Below are 25,027 nucleotides of genomic sequence, written 5' to 3'. Positions count from 1 at the left end.
TTCACTCATCTAAACAGTTGGTCCATCCTATAGTATGAGTGAAGATTTGCTAATTACCAGCCAGGCGAGGATCAGGAATTCAGGGAATGACAACTGCCTTCACGAGCAGAGTGGGACGGCTAGCTGATACAGAAAGATCTCCAAAGAAAAACTCGAGAGCAAGACCTCTTCTTTTTCTTCCTTTCTTTCTTTTTTAACTTTCTTTCTCTTCTTTCTCCCTTTCTCTTTTAGTCTCACCCTAAGAAGAAACCCATTTTGCACTGCAGTTCAGCGCACATGCACTGAGACAAAAGCAACATTTGTCCCAATGCTGTGCTCTCTAGTTATTTCTTTAACAACAGCAAGTCACAGCACACTAAATTGATCTCACAATCTATTAAGGGATTGCCGTTTTCAAACAGAACTCTAGACACAGTTGGGAGATAGTATCCCTTCATGAAAGAAAGAGGAGCAGTAAAGAAAGCATATGAAGCTGCCATGAGCTTTCTTTTTCTTTCCTTCTTTCCTTTCCTTCTGTCCTTCTGTCCTCCCATTTTTCCTTCCTTTCTTCTTTCTTTTCATTTTATTGGGGGGGGGCAGTTAATAGTTTACTATACAGTTGTTGACAAATGGATAGAATTTCACATCTCTCCCATAATAGGTGTCTGCAAAAACACTATCACAGTCAATTTGGCTCCCCTCCACTACTATGCACCAGGACACTGCAAACCCCTCCCATCCTTCCCCCCTCAGCATCCTTTGCTTTGGTGTAATGCACCAAACCTAATCAAAGTTTTACCTTGTCTATTCCCTTTCTGGCCTTCCTTGGGTTTTGCCTATGAGTAAGATCGTTCAGTATTCATCTTCTTTTTGGCTTAACTCACTTAACACAATTCCTTCAAGCTCATGTCATACATCAGACATAAAAGACTAACAATCAAAATTATAAAGAGCTCACCAAACTCAGCAAAAAAAAAAAAAATTCAAAAATGGGGAGAGAATATGTACAGAGACTTCACCAAAGAATACATGTGAAAGGTCAACAGACATGAAAAATTGCTCAAAGTCACTTCTTAGCCAGAAAAGACTGAAAAAAAAGAACTTACCCACAACTGAATCTGAATTAAAAAACTTCTCAAATAACTAGCACTGGTAGTTCTAGTCACATGAACTGTTTCCCACCTCACCCATTCTGCTATTCATTCAGTAATCTAGTACCAAGGTGACTGGTCATACTTTTGCTCCACGCCCTACTGTGCTGTCTACCCCTTGGTTCTCTCCTTGGTTTTAGATACCCTCCCAATATACTACAGCTCCAGGGGCCCAACTTAACTTTGACTCTTCCTACAAGCAGTCATTTGCCATCCCAACTATGATCTCCTCTAGCCCCACAGATAAGACCATGAAAACCAGCAGTTTTCATTATGACTCCTCAAATAATAGCATCACTGGTCTATAATCTAGATCCATAAGCAAGGCATTTAGAGCATGAATGGGTCTTCTGTTTTCTGGAAAACAGCCTTCAGTCTACTTTTCCTAGTGAGACCATTTCTGCTTGAACATCATTTTTACTATGCCTAGCTTACCTTGAAACTAGAATCTGAGGCTGGGTAATGGCACATCTGGAGCACACATGCTACAACGCTCAAACATCCAGGTTTGAGCCCCTGGTCCCCTCCTGCAAGGGGAAAGCCTTGCAAGTGGTAAAGCAGTGTTGCAGGTGTCTCTCTGTCTCTCTCCCTTCCCTATTACCTCCTTCCCTCTCCATTTCTGGATGTCTCTATCCAATAAATAAAGATAAAAGTAAATTAAAAAAAAAAAGAAATGAGAATCTCCCATCTGCAGAGAATCCAAGATCAAAGAAACTAAGACAGTAGTAATTAAAAGAGACCAAATTCTGGAGCCAAATGACTTGAATCTAAATCCTGTCTCTGCAACTTACTATTATCTTAAGGTTTTTGTTTGCTTTTTGTGGTTCTTTTTTTTTTCTTGGGGGGGGCAGACACTGGTGTTTGGGTGCTATTTAGATGACTTAAGCATCTCAGTCAGATCAAGCTAGAAGAATAAGAAACAGTGACTCAGTTTTAGATATTAGTCTCTGGGTTGCTTTATCTGCCTCTGCTCTCCCCAGCTCCTCTTTTGTATTCATGAATCTCGTTGTATATTGATTCCAATGCATCATTTATCTGTTGTGCTGTCTGGTACTGTGCTGGATCATAGAGATACAAAGACAGATGATGAATCCTACCTTTGAGGGTGGATAGATAGACCTGCAAACAAATGCATTCATTAAAATATTGCTGAGGAATTATTCTGATGCAGTCTCCGCCCCCAGGTTTTTCTACACCCCGCAAAATCCTAACAGTGCCCCCTTCAACCAATCCTGGCCCCACACGTCACCCCTGGTTGTCGCTCAATAAAAAGCCCCCTCACCCCCCCCTCTCTGGGCTCTCAGCTCCCCCTCTCTCAGATCTCGCTCCCTTCTCTCCCCCTGTGGTCAGGTAGTGGGGACAGCCATTGCCGGCTGGCTCCATGTGGTCTGAACAACCCCCCCCCATCCTATAATAAAGATTTGTGTACCCCTTTGCTCTGGACGTCCACTCTCTTCTCCGCAGTGCCGCCCGACACCAGACTGCCGCAACAACATCTGGTGCCCAACGTGGGGCACAAACCCATGACCCTGAGATTAAGAGTCTCATGCTCTACTGACTGAGCTAGCCGGGCTTTTACTACTCCCCTACTTGTCCCTTCCTGTTTTGTTATATCATTTAGGTTTATGCCCAAAAGGTTTCTGCTCCATGATAGTCTTTTACAGACTTTGAACATCTTATGCTATTACTAGATAGTAAGATAGAAAAGATGTAGAGATATTGTGAAGAGATGGTTGAGCAAGCTGCGCTTACCTATGAGATGAGTCTCTCCAGGTAAGTCTCTCTCTCTAAAGAGGGGTTGAGCACAGGAGGACGCATAAATCTCACAAGGTTGGCAGCCATTTAAGCCTTCCCTCCTCCACAGAAAGTCCTACATCTTACCACCTGAGCACGGCATTCCTTAAAAACATTTAAGCCTGCTCCATTCCATTTTTCTTTACTGTGTCCATTTAGATATAAAGGGATAGGAGGAGATGTTGCTGAGGAATTATTCTGATGCAGTCTCCGCCCCCAGGTTTTTCTACACCCCGCAAAATCCTAGCAGTGCCCCCTTCAACCAATCCTGGCCCCACACGTCACCCCTGGTTGTCGCTCAATAAAAAGCCCCCTCACCTCCCCCCTCTCTCTCTCTGGGCTCTCAGCTCCCCCTCTCTCAGATCTCGCCCCCTTCTTTCCCCCCGTGGTCAGGTAGTGGGGACGGCCATTGCCAGCTGGCTCCATGTGGTCTGAACCAAACCCCCCCCCATCCTATAATAAAGATTTGTGTACCCCTTTGCTCTGGACGTCCACTCTCTTCTCCGCGGTGCAGCCCGACACCAGACCACCACAACAACATTAAAATATTAAGGGTGCTGAGATAGAGAACTTTTTTTTGCCTCCAGGGTTATTGCTGGGGCTCAGTGCCTGTACCACAAATCCACTGCTCCAGGAGGCCATTTTCCCCCTTTTGTTGCCCTTGTTTTATCGTTGTAGTCATTATTGTTGTTGTTACTGATGTCATCATTGTTGGATAGGACAGAGAGAAATAGAGAGAGGAGGGGAAGACAGAGAGGGGGAGAGAAAGACAGACACCTCCAGACCTGCTTTACCGCCTATAAAACGACTCCTCTGCAGGTGGGGAGCTGGGGGCTCGAACCCGTATCCTTACTCTGGTCCTTGCGCTTTGCGCCACGTGTGCTTAACCCACTGTGCTACTGCCCCACCCCCAATAGAGAACTTTTTAAGATACTGGCACCTAAGGGAGTGGGCTGTGAGTGCTGCCAGAGGTGACAGGGTGGAAGAGGGTGTATAGGAGTACAGCAAGTCTTCACAGAAAATCTAAGGGTCGAGCTAAGTCCTGAAGCTGTCCTGCTTTGCACTCACAGCCTGAGACCTATTTCAGTCCTGAGGCCACTTGAGTAAGACAGACTCCAACCAGTGAAGTCAAGAACACCACCCCACACATTAGGATAGTTTTGGGGTTGTTTTTTTTTTTTTGTATTTATTTTCCTTTTTTGTTGCCCTTGTTTTTATCATTGTTGTAATTATTATTACTGCTATTGATGTTGTTGTTGCCAGATAGGACAGAGAGAAATGGAGAGAGATGGGGAAGACAGAGAGGGGAAGAGAAAGATACACACCTGCAGACCTGCTTCACCGCTTGTGAAGCGACCCCACCCCCACCCCTGCAGGTAGGGAGCTGGGGGCTCAAACCGGTATTCTTACACGGGTCCTCAAATTTTGTGCCATGTGTGCCTAACCCACTGTGCTACAGCCAACCCACAGGGGTAGTTCTAATGTGTGTTCCACAGTGCTCCCCTCCACCATCATGCCACATACTTTGTTGCAAGCAGACTAAAGAGCCTGCCACTATCAAGAGTGATGCCGGAGCCCTATGTCATAACTATCCCATCTCACTCCAGTTCCCACAGTAGGTTCAGTGCTTAGTATTAGTGTAAAGACTCTACTGTATACTATGTCTAAGACCTTTCCCAAGACTTAATCCCTGCTTTTAAATTTGTGGCAGGGCTCCTAGTGCTTATCTTGTCCTGGATAACCCTACTTGCTGGGATCTGGCTTTATTTTATGTCCCAGATGGGATTCTACCCTTCATCTGGAGAATGAATTCCATTCTACCCAGTCATCTACTTAGGACTACTTGAATTCCCACTGCCCCATGAGGTCTCCTCCAAATGGTAAGACCCAACCCCAATTAGGCCTGGGTGACAAAGACTCTCTTTCTGACCATATTTGAGTAAGGCTTCGCCAAAGTCCCTTCTCACTCAGAAATGCCTTGCCTTAGGTGCTGTGTTTTAAATGGAGGCTAGTTTCAATTGATTTGAGCAGTTACGATAGATGTGAATAAAGTCAACCCCCACCCCGTAGTATTTTAGGCAACTATCAGACTAGTTTTCTCTTTGCCACTGGCCATGGCCTCTGGACCATTACTATAGGCAATTTACAGCCCAGCTTCCCTACCTCACCCCTCCCTGGAATATTCTAGAAGTCAGGTCTCAGTCCAGGTTCTGAAGCTCATTCTCCACTTCATCACCCCCTAGAAAACACAGTTCAGGTAGAATCTGAACAGATGAGCCTAGAGAATACAAGCCAATTGTATTTCACGATCCCACTCACCTAATTCAGTCAGTCAGATAATCACAAGATATGAATGTCCGTGGTTTCTGAACAGAAATATGAATATATATACATATATAGACGTATGTATATATTTAAGGAGTGCCTTTATTTGTGTTACAGACACAAACAAAATGCATACACTCAAAGCATAAAGTATCTGTCTTGTGCTCTTTTGAATTAAGAAATTATAGTGGGTGCAGATAGTTGATATTCCAATGGTGACATAAATAAATTCACTTGTCCGTTTTTTGGACAAAGGATTATCTGAAATTTAACCTCTTGGGTTCCAAGTATGTTTTGATTGTTTGGAGAGAGACTTTCTTGTCGAAGCCTTCTCACCTGGAGTTCTGATGAGAGAGAGAGAGACAGACAGATAGAGAGAGAGACAGAGAGAGAGGGAGTTTGTGTGTGTGTGTGTGTTTTCTTTATCTCTTTCATTTGGCTTCAAACAAGGTAAGGACTTGATAAAATTCAATATTTGCTGAATTTTGTGTGGCTACCAAGTGCAGAATGTTCCTCCTGAATGCCTCCTTTCATTGGGGTTGTGGCTGAAGTGGTTTGAAGGAAATGGCGTGTCAACCATTCATTGGTTCTCATGGCTTTGCAATGGAGACAAGGCCTTTCTTTGACCTGGTAATTTCCCAGATTCCTCTGCATCTGTGCTGCTTTTCTCTTAATACTGGCTGGTGATGGGAGGTGTTCACTTTCACTCTCCTTCCACGAGGAGGCTCCTGAGTTGGATTCTTCACTGTCACACTCAGTGGTGTCGCTGTCATGTTGTGGTGGATTCACCTGGTTGAACTGAAAATGGCGCCGGGCTCGTTTCTGCTGAAGATAGGCACTGACTAATGCCACTTCTGACTCAGTGACAGGAGTCAGATGGCCTAGCTTTTCTTTTCTCATGATTTGCAAAAAGTTCCAGGCACTGGACTTGTTTGGTCGCTTACAAGAAGAGTCTTTGCTGGCTGATAACCAATAAAACAAACCAACAAGTTAGGCACATGCTTGATTACTGTGATTTCATATTATCAGACGAGATGGGGCGTGTTCAGGGTGGTATGGCCGTAGACGATTTCATATTATCTAAGGAAGACTATGAATTAACCAAGTCACTATTTTCTCCACTTTTTTTCTCACAAGTATTGGTATCTGACTGCATTTTCCAGTACTTATACCAAATCTCCTGAAGACCAGAAGGTCAGAGAGATATTTGACATATTGCTTTTGAAGTTCTGTGAACCTAAGACTTTCCCAGGGAAGGACTCTTTTTCCTTTATCTTGAAGTCTTAAAAAATTCAAGTGTGTTTGTGAATGTGATTTGGGTTGCAGGAGACTAAAGAGATTTTTTCTTTATACTATGATGTACTGAAGTTGACTTGTACCAGTCAGCTCATAAACACTGATTACTAAATTCTCTCTTTTATTTTCTCATTGTTAGATTTTCAGTGATTTTGCCAGATGATTGTTTAGCACAACCATTAGTAAAAAAAAAATTCAATTATACAAACTTACCATTAAGTCAATTTAGCACAAAGAGAACATAATAGCCAAAACTAATCTCATCTTAATTATCCTATTATAATGCATGCTCTTGAAGCTGTTTGTGACTGTTCTATCTGCATAATGGAAATACTAGTAATAATGTGTGACACCACATCTCTACCCAACCCCACATTCAGTGAAGTGAATTTTGGTGGAGTGAAAATGAACATACAACACACTAAGAGCTTGGTCTATCATTTTGTTGAAAGAAATGGGTAAAAAAGCAACGGAAGGCATATTTCTAAAACAGATTACACATAACTACTTGAGTGAATAGTACCCAAAAACACTCTTGGTGCTGGGAGTTGAACCTGGGACCTTACAGGCTTAGGCATAAAGTCTTTTGCACAACCATTATGCTATCTCCCCAAGTAAATTTTAAAGAAGCTATGTAGATGGTGGCAGGGATGTAGCTCAGCAGTAGAGTGGATGCTTTGCATCTATGAGATCCTGGACACACACACACACACATTTTTTGAAGAGCCAGTTGTCTCTCCTTTTGTGTGTGTGTGTGTGTGTGTGTGTGTGTATAATTTTTTACCAATGAGTAACCAGCTATAGGTTACTGAAAACAATTTAATATAAAATTACTAAGTCTGGTAGTAATGCAAACAATGAAGGAGTGTAAAAGACAAGATGTGTGAAGGGAGAAAAATGAAGATGAAAAGAGAACTTGAGCTCTGCCTACCAATAGCCTCTAGCGTTTCTGCTAAAGCAGTTTAGCTCTCCTCTCTAAAGAAAGGAGCTCATCCAATGGGCCACCATAATTAATGGGAGTACTATAACATTCTCAGCCTTCCACACTCCTTGTATTATTCTCTCATCTTGGTCCAATGCCACAATGGCTGGGCTCTCACCTTTACTTACTGAAGTGCTTGTCCCACTGTCGTCATCCTTTTTCTCAGATATCTGTTTCAGAAACACAGATTAGTAAAAAAAAATAAAAATAAAATAAAGAAAGAAAAGAAAAGAAATACAGATTAGTAATAATGACCTCAGGTAGTTATTACTCACTCATATTCACTTTTCAAGAAACAATATTAACCTAGAGCCTTTGGCAATGACTTAAACATTCAATGCAGTCCAATTCATTCTGCTTTGGGCCAGCAAAGTAGCTCACTTGGATAGTGTACTGCTTTGCACATGTATATAGTCCAGGTTCAAGCCTAGCTTCTGCTGCAGTGAAGGACGCTTTGGTGTTGTGGTCGCTGCCTCTCTGCCTTCTATTAAAACAAAAAAAAAGGAAAAAAAACAACAGCAAAAGATAAAAACAGGAAATCCGGTGGTAGCGCAGTGGGTTAAGCGCATGTGGCGCAAAGCGCAAGGACGCACCTAAGGATCCCGGTTCAAGCCCCCAGCTCTTCACCTACAGGGAAGTCGCTTCACAGCGGTGAAGCAGGTCTGCAGGTGTCTATCTTTCTCTCCCCCTCTCTGTCTTCCCCTCCTCTCTCCAGTTCTCTCTGTCCTATCCAACAATGACAACATCAGTAACTACAACAATAATAACTACAACAGTAAAAAAAAAAACAAGGGCAACAAAAGGGAAAATAAATAAATAAGATAAAAACATTCAGTTCCTATACTAGTGATCCTATTTTTAATATCTATCAGGAGGCCAGGCTTTGAAAACAGAATGTACCAAATGTTCTGAACCATGCAAATGAAGCTAAGACTTTAGAGAAAATAATACTGATGAAGAACTATAGGTTATAAGGTTTTCTTGTATTCACATTATATAGAAGTATCTTTTTTTAGAAGTATAATTTTTTAAATATTTATTTATTTATTTCCTTTTTGTTGTCCTTGTTGTTCTATTGTTGTAGTTATTATTGTTGTCTGTCTTCATTGTTGGATAGATAGGACAGAGAGAAATGGAGAGAAGAGGGTAAGACAGAGAGAGGGAGAGAAAGATAGACACCTGTAGACCTGCTTTACCACTTGTGAAGCGACTTCCCTGCAGGTGGGGAGCCGAGGGAAGAAGTATCATTTTTAAACCAAGTTTGGTAATACTAGGATTAGTTTTAAATTATTTTTTAGAGAAAATTTTATTAAGTCACATTATAATAATTTTTAAGGTCTTTAACTTTTAAAATTTAAATTTTTTAAGATTTAAAAACTCCTAAAAGTACCAGAAACTGGCTGGGGAGACAGAATAATGGTTATGCAAAGATTTTCAAACCTGAGCCTCTAAGGTCCCAGGTTCACTTCCTGGCATCACTATAAGCCAGAGCTGAGTAGTGTGCTCTGATCTTTCCCTCTCTCTCTCTCTCTCTCTCAAAAATTAAAAAAAATTATCAGAAACTATCCTCCAAAATGCAACTGTAGTATATTGGTTGTCAGTGTGACATGTGCAAGAAATGAATTTTTTCTTGAATAGCTTCATTTTAAGATTTTTATGTCCCAACATTTCATAAAAATGTATTTGTCTTATTTTCCAGATAAATGTTCCACTCTTTGGTAATTAAAATGGCTTTTCCAGAAGATACAAATAAAAAGCAATTCTTTCAGAATGTTGTCAAAACTTTAGAAATATTCATAACACTTTTGACACATAAAAATTCTTTTTGGGAATGCATCACCAGGAAATATCTCAGAATACTCTGTGCACAGAAATGTTCATCACAGTCTAATTAGGATAATATAAAAGACATGATTCAAAAGTAGCCAGTGATTAAGTAAATTGTGGTACAATCAGGCAATCAGATATAACATAGTTGTGAAATTATTATAGTGTCATACCATGAGAAGTAAATATGTGACATTATGCTAAAAACAAAATGTAATTTTGCATATGCAGTGTGATTACAAATTAGAAATATGAAAAGCCAGAAAGACTTGAAGAAATGTACATGGCATTAGCATTGACTGGCTTTGAGTGGTAAAGCAGTGATCTTTTTCCCCCTAATTTTTAAAATTGTCTACAATTAGGGGGGAATTATTTGATGCAGAAAATCAATTTTTCTTTAGGTTTCAAGTGCCATACTTGGGTATTTGTAATTTCAGTCTACTCTGCTTAGCCCATTCCCTTTAAATATCTAATCTCCAGAATGGTAGGCGAATACCTTTCATGAACTGTTGTGTTAGTTTCTGGGTTATGGAAAGCATTCTCTGAAAATCTTGGGAGTAGAATCCTTTTTAGGACTCTGCTTTTTAAGATAAAAATTTTAAATGATTTTTGATGAGTCTTAAATACTCTAAATTTAAAATGCATAGTTATTATTATTATATGAATTTAATAACCTAAAAACTAATAGTTGACTTTCTTTTTTTTTTAACATTTTATTTATTTACTCATGAGAAAGATAGGAGGAGAAAGAGAGAAAGAACCAGACATCACACTGGTACATGTTCTGCCGGGGATTGAACTTGGGACCTCACACTTGAAAGTCCAGTGCTTTATCCGTTGCACCACCTTCCCGACCACACATAGTTAGCTTTCTATGTATTATGGAGTGGCTTTATTTCACTATTCCTACTTTCTTTCAACTTCTATATTTTCTGTAATGCATATCTTTGTAATAGAGTCAGAAACATGTATGAAGACACTTATCAAGTGTCTACCATCTCATAGAAAGCATCCATATTTGATTTGATGTCAGATCAGAATATAAGCACAAAAAAGATTTTACGTCTACCTAAGTGAAATCCAATGAGCTGTGCTTACTGGAAGCATTTTATTAAGTGCCTCTGTAGATGACTCAGTGAGTAAAAACAGCAGCAGTACCTGACCTGAGAGATAGAATAGCTTCCTGGAGAAAGCTGGGTTATATCTATCTTATTCTTTCTGCAGCTAGCCAACTATACTGATATGTCACCAAGACACTTAACACCCCTCCCTGGGCTCAGCTCCCACATATGTAAAGCAAGGAGTAGGGAGGCAAAACAGCTCACTTGGATAGTGCTCTGCTCATCCATGTGTGTGACCCAGGTTTGAGCTCAGCCCCAAAGTACTTATTGAAAGATGCTTCAGTGCTGTGGTCTCTTTCAATCTCTCTGCTTCTCTATCTAAATTAAAAAAAAAAAAAAAGATGAACCCGTGGGGGTGGGGGGGGATACCAGTCTTGGCAGTCTGAATTGACACTAGACAAATACATAAACATCTTACAAAGTGGCAAATCCAATGGCAATCAGTGTGTTTTAAGTTTGAGGATAATTACCACCACATTTCCATCATGGTTTACCATTACTTCAAGATTTGTAAATAAGGCTTTCCATTCTTTCTTTTTCTTTTCTTTTTTTTTTTTTTTTACAAAGGGCTTAAAGAAAGCTTTTCAAAAATAGTTTTGCAGAGAAAAATCAAGTTCAAAGTGACAGGAAAATTCTATCCTCCTTAACTAGTTCTCATATGGTTCTCAGATTTCAAATCTGGGACCCTTCAGCCCCTTCAGCCACAGCAACTCAGCCCATTGTAGCTGCCACGAGGGCACAACGTGAAAGGAGAAACCTCTAAGATAGTGCAGGTTTTGATCAGTACTGACTAGTTTTGATTCAACATTTCAAACTCTGCTTTGAAGCAAACAAATAAGATGGCAGGAAGTTTGGGTCTCTTTCCTTCCGCCTTCACTTAGTACTAATGTGACATTGGAAAAGCGGCTTGATGTCTTTATCAATTTCTTATCACTAAAAGAGGAGGAACAGTGATGTCTGACTTGCCCACAAACAGGAGACTGGACCATACACTCTCTTAAGGTCCTTGAAGCTCAGGCTCTATGACTTCCAAAAGCTGATGCAAGCAAAGGAGCCATGGAATGGTTTATACCTCTTTCGTGGTCTTCATGATAAAATTGCCAAGAATCAATTTCAATTTTTTTGTTAATTTTCTAAAGTAGCATTTCTTGCCAGGTCAGACAAATTCAATATACTTAGCTCGAGAGTGTAAGACATGTACATAAGCTATCGCTCTGCTAAATCTCCTTTTGGCAAAGTATCTACCTTAAGAAGCATTTAAACTTTAGATGAAACTTCTTCTTGCAGGGGGAGGTGGTGAGGGGAAGAGTCTTTGATTATTATAATGGAATCCAGCTGGCATAGACATAACAAACCTCCTCCTCTCCATTTAGAGCTGATATAGCACTCAGCCTAGCTGACCACTGCCAGCCCAGCGCTCTGGCTGTAATACTAAATGATGGGTGGTTTGATTAATCATCATCCTGGTATTAATGGCTAGCAAGGATCTCATGTCAGCATTTTCTAAGAGTTCAGTTACTCATAATATCTTGGAGTATCAGAGTCTTGATAAATTGGGCTATTTCACTCCTAAGAAGATGGGTAGGTGGTGGAAAATGGTTAACTAGTTCTGTTTAGTTTAATTCTGCATCTGCTTCTGTGCAGAGTGTATTTATTCCCTTATTCTAGAAAAACCTGACTCCCACAACACATATCCTATAAAGACTACTTTTGTATCTTTGACTAGAATGTGTGGCTACAAAAGAAATGTAAAGGTCATTACCAGTAGGGAAGTTTATCCCAGCACTACAAAGCATATAGATTAACTGCAAACAGTCTAAATGTCTTAAAATTGCAGATTGGTTATGGGGCAGCCACAAGACAGAAAATTGAACAATCAGTAAGAATGCTGATAAGAAAATTTGGAGAAGTATTACAGTAGAATGTGAAGTTTTAAATGTGTTAGGGAGAGAGAGAGAGAGAGAGAAAATATAGAAAGCATATTAATGGTTATGCAAAGAGATTCTCCTGCCTGAGACTTCAAAGTCCCAGGTTCAGTCCCCCATACCACCATCAGCCAGAGCTGAGCTGTGCTCTGCCTAAAAATAATAATAATAATAATAATAATAATAATAATAATAATAATAATAATGCTTGAAGCTCGGAGGTCCCAGGTTCAATCCCTAGCACCACCGTAAGCCAGAGCTGAGAATTGCTCTGGTCTCACTCTTTCTGTATCTTTCTCTCTGTATCTCTCTCATTAAAGTCAGTAAATAAAATATTTTTAGAAAGAATATATATGCAATATAATGGCAGTCATGTCATATCAAAAATAGCAAGATATAAAGAGATGTAATGGAATAGAGAAAGGTAGAAAACTGGAACAAACGCCATGTTAACAGTGCTCATTTGTAAGAAACAGGATTATAGTAATTCTAAGTTTCTTCTCCACCCTTTTCTATACATTTAGAGTCTCTAGAATGAGACTGATTATTTTTAAAACTGTAAAACTAAGGAGATGGGTGGTGGTGCTATCAGTAGAGTGCACATGTTACAATGCGCAAAGACCCCAGGTTCAGTCCCCTGGTTTCCACCTACAAAGGGAAAGCTTCACAAGCAGTAAAATAGTGCTGCGGATGTCTCTGTTTCCTTCTCTATATACCTGTCCCCTCTCAAATTCTGAATCTATCCAATAAACCAATAAAATGTGTTTTTAAAACTATAAAACAGGGAGTCAGGCGGTAGCGCAGCGGGTTAAGCGCACGTGGCACAAAGCTCAAGGACCAGCCTAAAAGATGCCTGTTCGAGCCCCTGACTCCCCACCTGCAGGGGAGTCACTTCACAGGCGGTGAAGCAGGTCTGCAGGTGTCTATCTTTCTCTCCCTCTCTCTGTTTTCCCCTCCTCTCTCCATTTCCCTCTGTCCTATCCAACAACGACAACATCAATAACAACAACAATAAAAACAAGGGCAACAACAACAAAAAAGGGAATAAGTAAAAAAAAAAAAATTAAACAATAATAACTACAACAACAATAAAAAACAAGGGCAACAAAAAGGAAAGTAAATGAATATTAAAAAACACTAAATTTATCACAGTAAAGTAAATTTACATGCTGGACAATCTTTTAAAACACAAGTATTGGGAGTCGGGCTGTAGCGCAGCAGGTTAAGCGCAGGTGGCGCAAAGCACAAGGACCAGCATAAGGATCCCGGTTCGAACCCCGGCTCCCCACCTGCAGGGGAGTCGCTTCACAGGCGGTGAAACAGGTCTGCAGGTGTCTATCTTTCTCTCCTCCTCTCTGTCTTTCCCTCCTCTCTCCATTTCTCTCTGTCCTATCCAACAACGACAACAACAATAATAACTACAACAATAAAATAACAAGGGCAACAAAAGGGAATAAATAAATAAAATAAAATAAAAACACAAGTATTATTTTAAAATGGAAAAGGATAGCTTATAAAATATAAAAATAGCTTTAATTTATTTGTTGTGGTGCTAGGGATCATGACCAGGGCCCCACAGGTGCAAAGCACATGCTCCATCACTGAATCACATCCCTAAACAAAACAAACTTTTTAAAAAATACTAAATTTGGGAGTTAGGAGTAGTGCAGAGGGTTAAGCGCATGTGGCACAAAGCACAAGGACCTGTGTGAGGATCCCACCTACAGGGGAGTCACTTCACAAGCGGTGAAATAGGTCTGCAGGTGTCTTTCTCTCCCCCTCTATGTCTTCCCCTCCTCTCTTGATTTCTGTCTGTCCTATCCAACAACGATGACATCAATAACGACAACAATAATAACTACAACAATAAAAACACCAAGGACAACAAAAGGGAAATAAATAAATAAATAAATAAATATTTTTTTAAAACACTAAATTTATCACAGTAAAGTAAATTTACATTCTGGACAATCTTTTAATACAAATATTATTTTAAAATGGAAAAGGACAGCTTACCCAGACAGTAGCCCGAGATAAGAGCATCAGGACCAATATAATGACAAAATACCAAAGCAGGAAGTTCCCTATTGTGCCACAAGAGTCATCCTTCTGGCATTCATAGTCCTGATTTGGAATAGGAAAAGTTAAAGGCATAGGAGGAGGATCCACCTCCCAAAATAAGGACAAGAGGTCTCCCATGATAGGTTCTTGCTTTGAAAACAATCAAACATGCTCAAAGGGAGGAAGATGACAGGGAGGTCCTTCACTACACATGTATGACAACTTCCTTGGCAACCTATTATGACATACACTTCAATAACTGTGACAGAACTGACACATCCTTCCTGAATTTCTAGATTTTGAGGAGCACTGGCTAAGTGACTTCTATAAACATCGATTTCCCCCATGCCTCAGTATTGTTCTGCTTTACTACCCCCCATGACCACCACCTAATTCTTGGAAATAACGCAGTGTCATGTCTTTAATATCTAAGGCTCTGAGGTGTACATTGAGTGCTTTCTTTCGGTTTTTTTTTTTTTTTTTTTTTTGAGAGAGATGCAGAGAGAGAGAAACACCAGAGCACGGCTCAGCTCAGGCTTATAGTGGTGCGGGGGGGATTGAACCTGGGACTTAGGAGCCTCAGGCATGAGAGTCTGTTTGCATAACCATTATGCTGTCTCCCCGCCCGAGTGCTTTCTTTCATCTTTTATATGGATCAATGTATCATGACTTATAAATCTGCACAGTTCTAATGTGTTAGGCTGAATTGCTCTCCAATATGTCTATATTGACACTCTTTTTTTTTTTTTAAATATTTACTTTATTTATTTATTCCCTTTTGTTGCCCTTGTTGTTTTATTGTTGTAGTTATTATTGTTGGATAGGACAGAGAGAAATGGAGAGAGGAGGGGAAGACAGAGAGGAGGAGAGAAAGATAGACACCTGCAGACCTGCTTCACTGCCTGTGAAGCGACTCCCCTGCAGGTGGGGAGCCGGGGTTCGAACCGGGAATCCTTATGCCGGTCCTTGTGCTTTGCGCCACCTGCGCTTAACCCACTGCACTACAGCCCGACTCCCTATATTGACACTCTTAACACACAGTTTCATCCTATTTCCGGGTAAGGCCTTTAAATAGGTATATAAGGATAAGTGAGTACATAAGGATAGAATCTAATTCAATAAAATTGATGTCGTGGTCCAGGAGGTAGCACAGTGGATAAGGCATTGGACTCTCAAGCTTGGGGTCCTGAGTTCAATCCCCTGTAGCACATGTGCCAGAGTGATGTCTAGTTCTTTCTCTCTCTTCTATCATTTCTCATGAATCAATAAATAAAATTTAAAAAATGTTTTTTTAAAAAATATAAATAAATAAAATAAAATTGATGTCTTTAAAAGAAGATGGAGAAAAAAAAAAGAAGAAGAAGAGTAAGAAGATGGAGGGACACCAGAGATGTGTGAGCACAGAAAGCAAGGTTACTTGTGGACACAGAAGGTCATCATCTGCAAGCTAAGCGAATGGGCCTCAAGAGCAACAAACCTAGAAGCATCTTGATCTTGAACTTCCACCTTCCAAAACTATAAAACACATTTTTGTTGTTTAAGCCAATCTGTGGTATAAAGTATCCTGTTAGCAAACAAATATACATAGTGCCAAGCGTATATCAAATTTGGGCAGTGGTAGATTTCCCTTTAAGGAATAAATATATGATGGTTTATAAACTATAATATAAAGAAAATGTGTGTCCATTGTGACATCAACTATCTACATATATACAATTCCTTCTTAGGAAAGAAATATTAAGTGGGGAAGAAACTGGCACTCTAATTTTTACTATTCATTGAATGCTTACATCTGGAACTTTTCTTTTTTTTTTGCCTCCAGGGGCTGGGTACCTGCACTAGGTATCCACTGCTCCTGGAGGCCATTTTTCCCATTTTGTTGCCCTTGTTGTTGTGCTTGTTCTAGTTGTTATTGTTGTCATAGCTATTGTTGTTGGATAGGATAGAGAGAAATGGAGACAAGAGGGGAAGACAGTGAGAGAGAGAAAGATAAGACACCTGCAGACCTGCTTCACAGCTTGCGAAAAGACTCCTCTGCGGCTGGGGAGTTGGGGGCTCGAACCGGCATCCTTATGTCATGTGTGCCTAACCCTCTGAGCTATCGCCCAGCTCCCCCATCTTGAACAAGTCTTAAGTTCATCTCTAAATAAAAAGAAACTAGAACAAAACATCATTATTGCTAAGGCAATCTAAATGGTGTGTGTATAAATCCCACTTTAGGTTAAGAAACTTGTAGTATTGGGGGTCGGGCAGTAGCGCAGCCGGTTAAGCGCAGGTGGCGCCAAGCACAAGGACCAGCTTAGGATCCGGTTCGAGCCCTTGGCTCCCCACCTGCAGGGGGGTCGCTTCACAGGCGGTGAAGCAGGTCTGCAGGTGTCTATTTTTCTCTCCCCTTCTCTGTCTTCCTCTCCTCTCTCCATATCTCTCTGTCCTATCCAACAACAATAATAACCACAACAAGGCTACAACAACAAGGGCAACAAAAGGGGGAAAAAATGGCCTCCAGGAGCCGTGGATTGGTAGTGCAGGCACCCAGCCCCAGCAATAACCCTGGAGGCAAAAAAAAAAAAAAAAGAAAGAAAGAAAGAAAGAAAGAAACTTGTAGTATATATACACAATGGAATACCAAGCTGTAAGAAATGCTGACATTATCTCTGTTGTTACAACTTGGATAGAACTTGAAGGAATCATGTTAAATGAAACAAACCAAGAGAAAGACAATTTTCAGATGATCTCATTCATAGGTAGGACTTAAGAAACAGAGAAAAGGAAGATAATGGGTGAAATTTTCATTTGGCTATGATCTATTGCAGCAGATTCAACAACTACAAAATAGGGAGGTGGGGGTTGTTATAGCGGTAGACCCGTGTGCTACGTTGGAGATGGGTAGCAAGCTGGTGGAGGGTGTGAACTGCTGGCATCTAGGGAAGGTATGAGGCTGTACATTCATAACAAAAGTCTTAGAAATCAACATTTCTCTCAATAAAATAATTAAAAACTAATAAATTCCACTTGAAAAAAAAAAAAAGATCTTTAAGGACATAACCCCATGTGCAGATTCTCATTACTAAACAAGACCATGAGGAGACCTCATTTCCTTCTCTGGGAACTTAGGGGAATTTTAGGAAAATTTTGGGTCATTGGTACAGAAATGATGTAATAATCCAGTAGCCAATCATTACCTAGTGTGGTGTTTTTCTTAGGGGCTAACATCTCTACATCCCCAAGGATGGGCCCCCAGCCCCAGCAGTCTAGGCATTGGAAGTGGACTTTAAATTCGCATCTCTTCCTTCATAAAGCTCACAAGGAGTCAAGACTGGACCCTTCCCATCTTCTCTGGGCTCGCCAGGCCTCTCCTCACCGACATGTCATCCAGGTGCACCTGCCCCGCCCAGAGCTGAGCCCCACCTCTTACTTTGTCTCAGTGGAACATCATAAGCGTTTGTATTTGTTCAATAAACCAAACCGAATTCCCAGGTGGACCTTTCCCTAGAAATGATAAATTCTTATAATGAATATGCAGGGAAAGTGCCCCCCCCTTCAAAACCACTTGCAACGTTAGCAACAACAAAAAGCCACATTTTGAGTTTTCTTGTTATTGCTACACCCTCTTCGCTCCGATGTTACAGTGGGTCAGAACATTTTGACTGTTGTGTTTAACAAAGTGGTGTGAAAAATGCTTTGTCATGGCTGAGGGTGTAGGGACACATTACCCATTTCTCTGCATCCTACAATTAGCCACCCGGGTTAATGAAATCTGCTTCAAAATAGGAGTCCATAAATGTCACTAATTGAAGCGAAAACGATATGACTGCATAGAGGTTCGGTTTGTTATAATTACTACTTTTCATTTGCGGGTTTAGAACCTGGCCTGAATTTTGATGCTCCTAGAGCGCGAGCCACAAAGCCCAGCTGTTGCCTTGGTAACGCTTCCAATTCCTCTTCTTCCCCGCCCCCGTCCAACTCCTCTTCTCGCGAGAAAAGTTCATCTCGTTCTTCCGGTAACTGCAACCTCCGCCGGGCTCGGGCGTCTTCACCTTAGTGCTGGGCTCCGCGCATGCGCTGTAGATAGTGGCGCGAGCCCGCGGCTTCCGGTCGAAGAACATGGTGCGTTTTCGGGGTCATTTTTGTGCTTCCTGGAGTCCACGCGGGCTGTGGGAGCTCCTTGCTCTCGGGTTTGCAGAGGGCTCTGCCAAAGGGATATGTTTAGCCAGTTGTCCCACTACATAGTGGAAGGGAGGAAAGAAGCAACAGGATTTGATAAAGTTTGTGCTGGGCCAGGCAGGAAGGGAAGCCCCCGGCTTGGGGGAGTGGTGAGGCGGGGGCTGGGTGGCGGGAAGGGCGCTGCTCTGTGTATCTGTCTGGGGCTCAGACTCCCAGGTTCCTGCAACAAGTCTGCGAGAGACGAGGCAGAACCAAACAGTGGACATCCCTTCTCCAGTGTGGACCAAAAGCTACACCTTCCCCACACTCTCTTAACTCCCCTTCACACCGTGGTTCTTCACCTCTAAATCTTAAATCCTTACACTTCATCTGTGCACAAAACTGTCTGCAGCGGTCATTTTGGCTCCGCATGTGGATATAGGAGAGTTTTTAGGGCATGGAATTAGTTTCTCCCAAAACTTGGTATTTGGTGGTTTTAAACTCTGAGCCATCCCCCTTGAGTTCTTGAGACATAGTTCATGAAACAGAATGTGACATAATTACAGACATGGTCACCAACACTTAAACTATAAAGCAACGTACTCGTATTGAAAAGATGACATCGTTCTCTGAAAATGGCCTGCCAGTTCTTAGTTATGCCATGTCCATGAACTTACAATGGGAGGATCCCTTTTCAGTCACGGATAGAAAATGTAAAGCATTTTGGCAAGAAGTTTGGAAGATGCGGTGTAGATGTACAGTTCATTTAAAGGACACCGTTTTTGAGGGCTTAAATAAGTTCTTTTAATTGCTTGTGTGTTTTTGTTTCTTTAATAGATGCAAGGGGAGTCGAGCCCTAGTGCTTCCCTTATTGACAGGACCATCAAGATGAGAAAAGAAACTGAAGCTAGGAAAGTGGTTTTAGCCTGGGGACTCTTGAATGTATCCATGGCTGGAATGATATATACTGAAATGTAAGTTAAGTTATTGCACCTCCCTCACCCTCATCCCACCCCTTATTCCCCCCAAAAAAAGACCTGAACATTTAAGAAGTCAGTGGTTGACTCCACAGGATGTGTGTGTGTGTGTGTGTGTGTGTGTGTGTATGTGTGTGTGTGTGTGTGTGTGTGTGTGTGTGTGTGAAATAAAATAACTTTCTGGTTTTTGGGTTTTTTTTTTTTTTTTTAGGACTGGAAAACTGATTAGTTCATATTACAATGTGACATACTGGCCCCTCTGGTACATTGGTAAGTAATTTTCACTGTAACTTAGATGTACTACCAATAAAAAGCTGCTTTTAACTTTAATTCATCTTAGTAGTCATTCATCCATTCAATAAATACTTGAGTGCCCACTGTATTCCCAAAAGTGTGACAGCAGAAAGGGACAGGCCTCCACCGTCATGGAAGGAACATTCCAGTACAAGAGATAGCTAAATGAATAAACAATACAATCCCAGGTAATCATGAATTCTGTGAGATAAGTACAGTTTTGGGGTGGCAAGATCTGTATGTGTTACTCTTACTGAAATGCCCTTTCTACTTCTTTTTTTTTTAATTTATTTTATTTATTCATGTGAAAGATAGGAGGAGAGAAAGAACCAGACATCTTTCTGGTACATGTGCTGCCAGGAATTGAACTCAGGACCTCATGGTTGAGAATTCAATGCTTTATCCACTGTGCCACCTCCCGGACCACTACTTTTTATTTTCCCTTTTGTTGCCCTTGTTGTTTTTCATTGTTGTTGTACTTGTTATTGATGTCATTGTTGTTAGGACAGAAAGAAATGGAGAGAGGGGGAGAGAAAGACAGACACCTGCAGACCTGCTTCACCGTCTGTGAAGCAACTCCCCTGCAGGTGGGGAACCAGGGGCTCCAACCGGGATCCTTAGGCCGGTTCTTGCACTTTGCACCACGGTTCTTGCACTTTGCACCACGTGCGCTTAACCCGCTGCACCGACTACCTCTACTTCTTTACTTTTTTTATCTTTCAAGATCAACCATATATCTACTCTGTTGATGCCTTTCTTGATTTCTCTGTTCCTCCCTTTCCTTTACCAGCTACCTACTCCTCAATCGTCCTTAGGTATGAAGAGTCCTCCTGACTACTAAATTCCATAAGTTAATACATACATTATTTTAAAATGTAATAGGGAAGCAGAGTGACACATAGAAGATCAAGAGTTTTTGAAATCTGCAGATCTGAGTGAGAATCATACCTCAGTCACTAGCTTCACTGCTCTTACAAACTTGTCTTCTTTGTAACTGTTGCTTGATCTTTAAATTTATTGTACAAGGTTGTAAGATTTAGCAGCTTAGGAGGTGGTACAGTGGTTAAAGTACTGGACTCTCAAGCATGAAGCCCTGAGATGATTCCCTGATATCACATGTACCAGAGTGATACTCTTTTTTTTTATTATTTTATTTATTGGGGGATTAATGTTTTACATTCAATAGTAAATACAGTAGTTTATACATGCATAACATTTCCTAGTTTACCATATAACAATACAACCCGCACTAGGTCCTCTGTCATCCTTCTTGGATCTGTATTCTCCCCCCCACCCACCCCAGAGTCTTTTACTTTGGTGCAACACGCCAATTCCAGTTCAGGTTCTACTTGTGTTTTCTGATCTTGTTTTTTAACTTCTAACAGAAAATGAGATCATCCCATATTCAACCTTCTATTTCACTTAACATGAATTTTTCAAGGTCCATCCAAGATCGGCTAAAAACGGTGAAGTCACCATTTCTTATAGCTGAGTAGTATTCCATTATGTATAGTGACCACAACTTGCTCAGCCACAAGAGTGATACTCTTATTTTATCTCAGTCTCTCTTTCTCTCATTAAAAAAAAAAAAAATCGAGAATTAGTGATACTATTTTGAAACTCATTAACAAATGCCTTACTCATATTGGACATTTGTTTAATTACAGCTATTACAAGGAGGAGTTAGGACTTTCATTCTCAATTTACAGTTTACTAAAATAAGAAGAGTTTAGCTACCCTCTTAAAGTTTTTTTTATTCTTTTATATTTATTTTTCCCTTTTGTTGCCTTTTTTTATTGTTGTTGTTGTTATTGATGTCGTTGTTAGATAGGACAGAGAGAAGTTGGAGAGAGGAGGGGAAGACAGAGGAAGAGAAAGACAGACACCTGCAGACCTGCTTCACTGCCTGTGAAGCGACTCCCCTGCAGTTGGGGAGCCGGGGGCTCGAACCAGGATCCTTACTGTGGTCCTTGCGCTTCACACCACATGCACTTAACCTACTGCGCTACCGCACAGCTCCCCCTCTTTAAGTTTTCAAACCCCTCCCCCCTTTTTTAAAATGACTTTTCTTTTTCAGAGCTTGCCCTTGCATCTCTCTTCAGCCTAAATGCCCTTTTTGATTTTTGGAGATATTTCAAATATACTGTGGCACCAACAAGTCTGGTTGTTAGCCCTGGACAGCAATCGCTTTTAGGGTTGAAAACAACTGGTAAGTATTTTGTATTTCTTAGAGAAGTGGGGAAAGGTTGGCAATAAATCTTTTTCAATTTAATTTTCCCTTTTCATAGACTCAGCTGGAAGAGAACTTCTAAGGCTAAGACCATCTGGTTCAACTATATTAAACAGGTCTACAATAAATTGTTTAAAGATCAATGATTGTCATTCCTATTTGAAATAATTGAATGGAACTAACATTCAGCAATCTTATGAAAGTTCATTCCATTGTTTGATTACACTTAAAATTAGTGACTCTTTCCATGCTGAAACCAGTTTCTTATTTTGAACTCTATGAAAACAAAGAATTTGTGTCCTTTTCTGAATAATACTCTGTGTAATTTAACAGCCAAGATGTCTTCCTTTCTCCTAAAGCAAAAGATTTGGTTCCTTAAATATTTTCATAGGAGTGATATATAAGACTTACTTTATTCCTCCTTTTGTAAGTATGTAAATATAGTAAATAACTTAGTTATTTAATTATTTTATTTTTCTTTCTAGTTGTACAAACTACTCCTCCACGTGATCTATCAGCAACCCAAATCCCTCCTGTACCTTCTCCTTCAATTCAGGGTCAGAGTGTATTGAGTTATAGCCCATCTCGTTCACCCAGTACCAGCCCCAAGTTCACCACCAATTGTATAACTGGATACAGCCCTCAACTTCAAGGCTTGTCATCAAGTGGCAGTGGTTCGTATAGCCCTGGAGTGACCTATTCACCCGTCAGTGGTTATAATAAGGTAATGGCTTTTTTTTTTTTTCTTGACCAGCCTCATTATTTTAGAATTGGAAAATCACCTAATAGGTCAAAACTCCTCATATTATTAATGAGGACACTGAGGAACAGTGGATAATTGAATTGCCTAAATCATCCATTGAAAAGCCCAGAATAGAACCCAGGTTTCCTGAAACATGGTCAGGAGTTCTTTGTATTACATTTTTAAATGAAAGGGAAAAATTAGCTTTTACAAAGATAATTAACTGAGGTTCACCATCAAGGTGAATCTTTCTGTTAGTCTTTTTTAAACAAGATGAAACTGTGAGGATTTTTTCTTTTACTTGAGTTTTCTTCACTTGTGTTCCTTGTTTCTTTTATATGAAAATTCTGTGTTCCTTCTAGAGTTTTAGTGTTTTTCCTCATTTAGGAATATTTTCTGAGCTAAAAACTAGGATTGTCATGTAGTTTGACCCTTAAGTATGAACAGCTTGTAAGGGATATTTAGAAGTCTTCATTTCAACACGCACAGTAAATTTTTGTTTCTGTAATTATTAAAAGAGGCATGGGGGGGGGGGGGTCACATTTTCAGACATTCTCATTAGTTAAATAAGGAAAGCCTGGAAATAAAGCCAGTACACTGCCAGCTTTTACCCTTTGATTAAAAAAAAAAAAAATCCATCAGTCCTACCCCCAGACATAAATTCTGTTTAATGGCTATTTAATACTCAACTTGGTATATATCTCATAATAACTTTCAAATATGTTAACTTTAGTTTTCTTAAAAACCTGTTAGGCTGTACTAAATAACTTCTCACAAAATTCTCAATAAATTTGGGGAGTGACTAAAAGAATTATGCCTGTTTGTCTCAGGTATATATGAATTTTTTTAAAAAAGATTTTATTTATTGATTCATGAGAAATGATAGAAGAGAGAGAAAGAACCAGACATCACTCTGGTACATGTGCTGCCAGGGATTGAACTCAGGACCTCAAGCTTGAGAGTCCACTGCTTATCGACTGCAGCCACCTCCTGGACCACATATATGAATTTTCTTGAGCAGGGGAAACAGCATAATGGTTATGAAAATACTTTCTTTCATGCCTGAGGCTCCAGAGTTCCACGTTCAGTCCCCAACACCACCAGAAGCCAGAGCTGAGCAGTATTCTGGTCTTTTTGTGCCTTTCTCTATAGATCTCTCTCATTAAAAATAGATTTAAAGGGAGACGGGCGATAGGGCAGCCACGTGGCGCAAAGTGCAAGGACCCCGGTAAGGATCCTGGTTTGAGCCCTCAGCTCCCCACCTGCAGGGGTGTCTCTTAACAGGCGGCGAAGCAGGTCTGCAGGTGTCTATCTTTCTCTTCCCCTCTCTGTCTTCCCCTCCTCTCTCCACTTCTCTCTGTCCTAACAACGATGACATCAAAAACAATAACTACAACAACAATTAAAAAACAACAAGGGGAACAAAAGGGAAAATAAATAAAATAAATATAAAAAACAAGGGCAACAAAAGGGAATAAATAAATATTTTTTAAATAAAATTTTTTTTTTTTTTTTTCCACCAGAGCACTGCTCAGCTCTGGCCTATGCTGTGGTGGGTGCTGCAGGGGATTGAACCTGGGACTTTGGAGCCTCAGGCATGAGTCTTTTGCATAACCACTGTGCTATCTGCCTCCTCCCTAAAAAAATTGTCTTAAAGAATATTCTTTTTATCACACTTTTAACTATCATTAAGCTAGTTTGTCATAAATCTCTACTAAGAAAAGTGAAAATCTATTAGAGTTTAACATTTATTTATTTATTTTTTGCAAGGCTGCTTAGCTAAATCAAGAGGATCTCATTACCTATTTCTCTTGTATTTTTATCTTGTATGATTTTTTTTTTCTCTCAGACTGATACTTTAATTATGAGATTTAAAAATAGAAATATAGGGCCCAGGGACTGGGGAGATAGCATAGTGGTTCTGCAAAAGACTTTCATGGCTAAGCCTCTGAGGCATCAGTGTCTGTCTGTCTCTCTTTGTGTACATCTTTCTGTATGTCATTTTAAACAGTGAAGAAATATGGGGCAGTGTTGTTAAAATTTCGGACGGCTCTTGCTGGGCGGGTAGCTTCACAGGCGGGTAACAGAGACGCGGAGACAACGGCTGGGCAGGGCAGCTGTATTTCTTTATTCAAGAACAACGATTCATAAACTAAGACAAACTAATCACCAAACAGAAC

At 40.4% G+C, this 25,027-nt stretch overlaps 2 protein-coding genes across 6 annotated transcripts in view; one reads left to right on the top strand and one right to left on the bottom strand.

Moving 5' to 3' along the window:
* Window positions 1–5,333: 5,333 nt before the first annotated feature.
* On the bottom strand, window positions 5,334–15,443 carry SSMEM1 (serine rich single-pass membrane protein 1). Its single transcript, XM_007524200.3, has 3 exons — window positions 14,417–15,443; window positions 7,646–7,697; window positions 5,334–6,211 (listed from the first exon to the last, which is right to left on the bottom strand). Exons 1-3 carry the CDS (start codon window positions 14,597–14,599, stop codon window positions 5,718–5,720), a joined length of 729 nt encoding a protein of 242 aa, XP_007524262.1. The 5' UTR covers window positions 14,600–15,443; the 3' UTR covers window positions 5,334–5,717.
* Window positions 15,444–17,735: 2,292 nt separating this feature from the next.
* Window positions 17,736–25,027, top strand: part of TMEM209 (transmembrane protein 209) — a 46,369-nt gene continuing 39,077 nt past the window's right edge. Inside the window, exons 1-5 of one of the 5 annotated variants that reach the window (XM_060196555.1) lie at window positions 17,736–17,837; window positions 19,442–19,578; window positions 19,793–19,851; window positions 21,953–22,084; window positions 22,591–22,829. In XM_060196555.1, coding sequence (XP_060052538.1) covers window positions 19,442–19,578; window positions 19,793–19,851; window positions 21,953–22,084; window positions 22,591–22,829 — 567 coding nt within the window. In that variant the 5' untranslated portion in view covers window positions 17,736–17,837. Of the gene's footprint in view, window positions 17,838–18,448; window positions 18,569–18,603; window positions 18,727–18,882; window positions 18,902–19,441; window positions 19,579–19,792; window positions 19,852–21,952; window positions 22,085–22,590; window positions 22,830–25,027 lie in introns of those variants that run through there. The other 4 variants (XM_060196557.1, XM_060196556.1, XM_060196558.1 and 1 more) reach the window with 4 other exon arrangements.

Source organism: Erinaceus europaeus, chromosome 8 (assembly GCF_950295315.1).
Source record: "Erinaceus europaeus chromosome 8, mEriEur2.1, whole genome shotgun sequence".
In the NCBI taxonomy this organism is placed as follows: domain Eukaryota; kingdom Metazoa; phylum Chordata; class Mammalia; order Eulipotyphla; family Erinaceidae; genus Erinaceus; species Erinaceus europaeus.
The sequence above is the reverse complement of the archived record's forward strand: the minus strand, read 5'-3'. Positions and strand labels throughout refer to the sequence as shown.

What these genes read in the sequence shown, in the direction of transcription:
- SSMEM1 (XM_007524200.3), bottom strand. Translation starts at nt 14,599, where the DNA reads ATGGGAGACCTCTTGTCCTTATTTTGGGAGGTGGATCCTCCTCCTATG. An exon ending in TATCTCGGGCTACTGTCTGG is followed by an intron (nt 7,698 to 14,416) that starts GTAAGCTGTCCT and finishes TTTCTGAAACAG; the next exon opens with ATATCTGAGAAAAAGGATGA. An exon ending in AAGCACTTCAGTAAGTAAAG is followed by an intron (nt 6,212 to 7,645) that starts GTGAGAGCCCAG and finishes ATTGGTTATCAG; the next exon opens with CCAGCAAAGACTCTTCTTGT.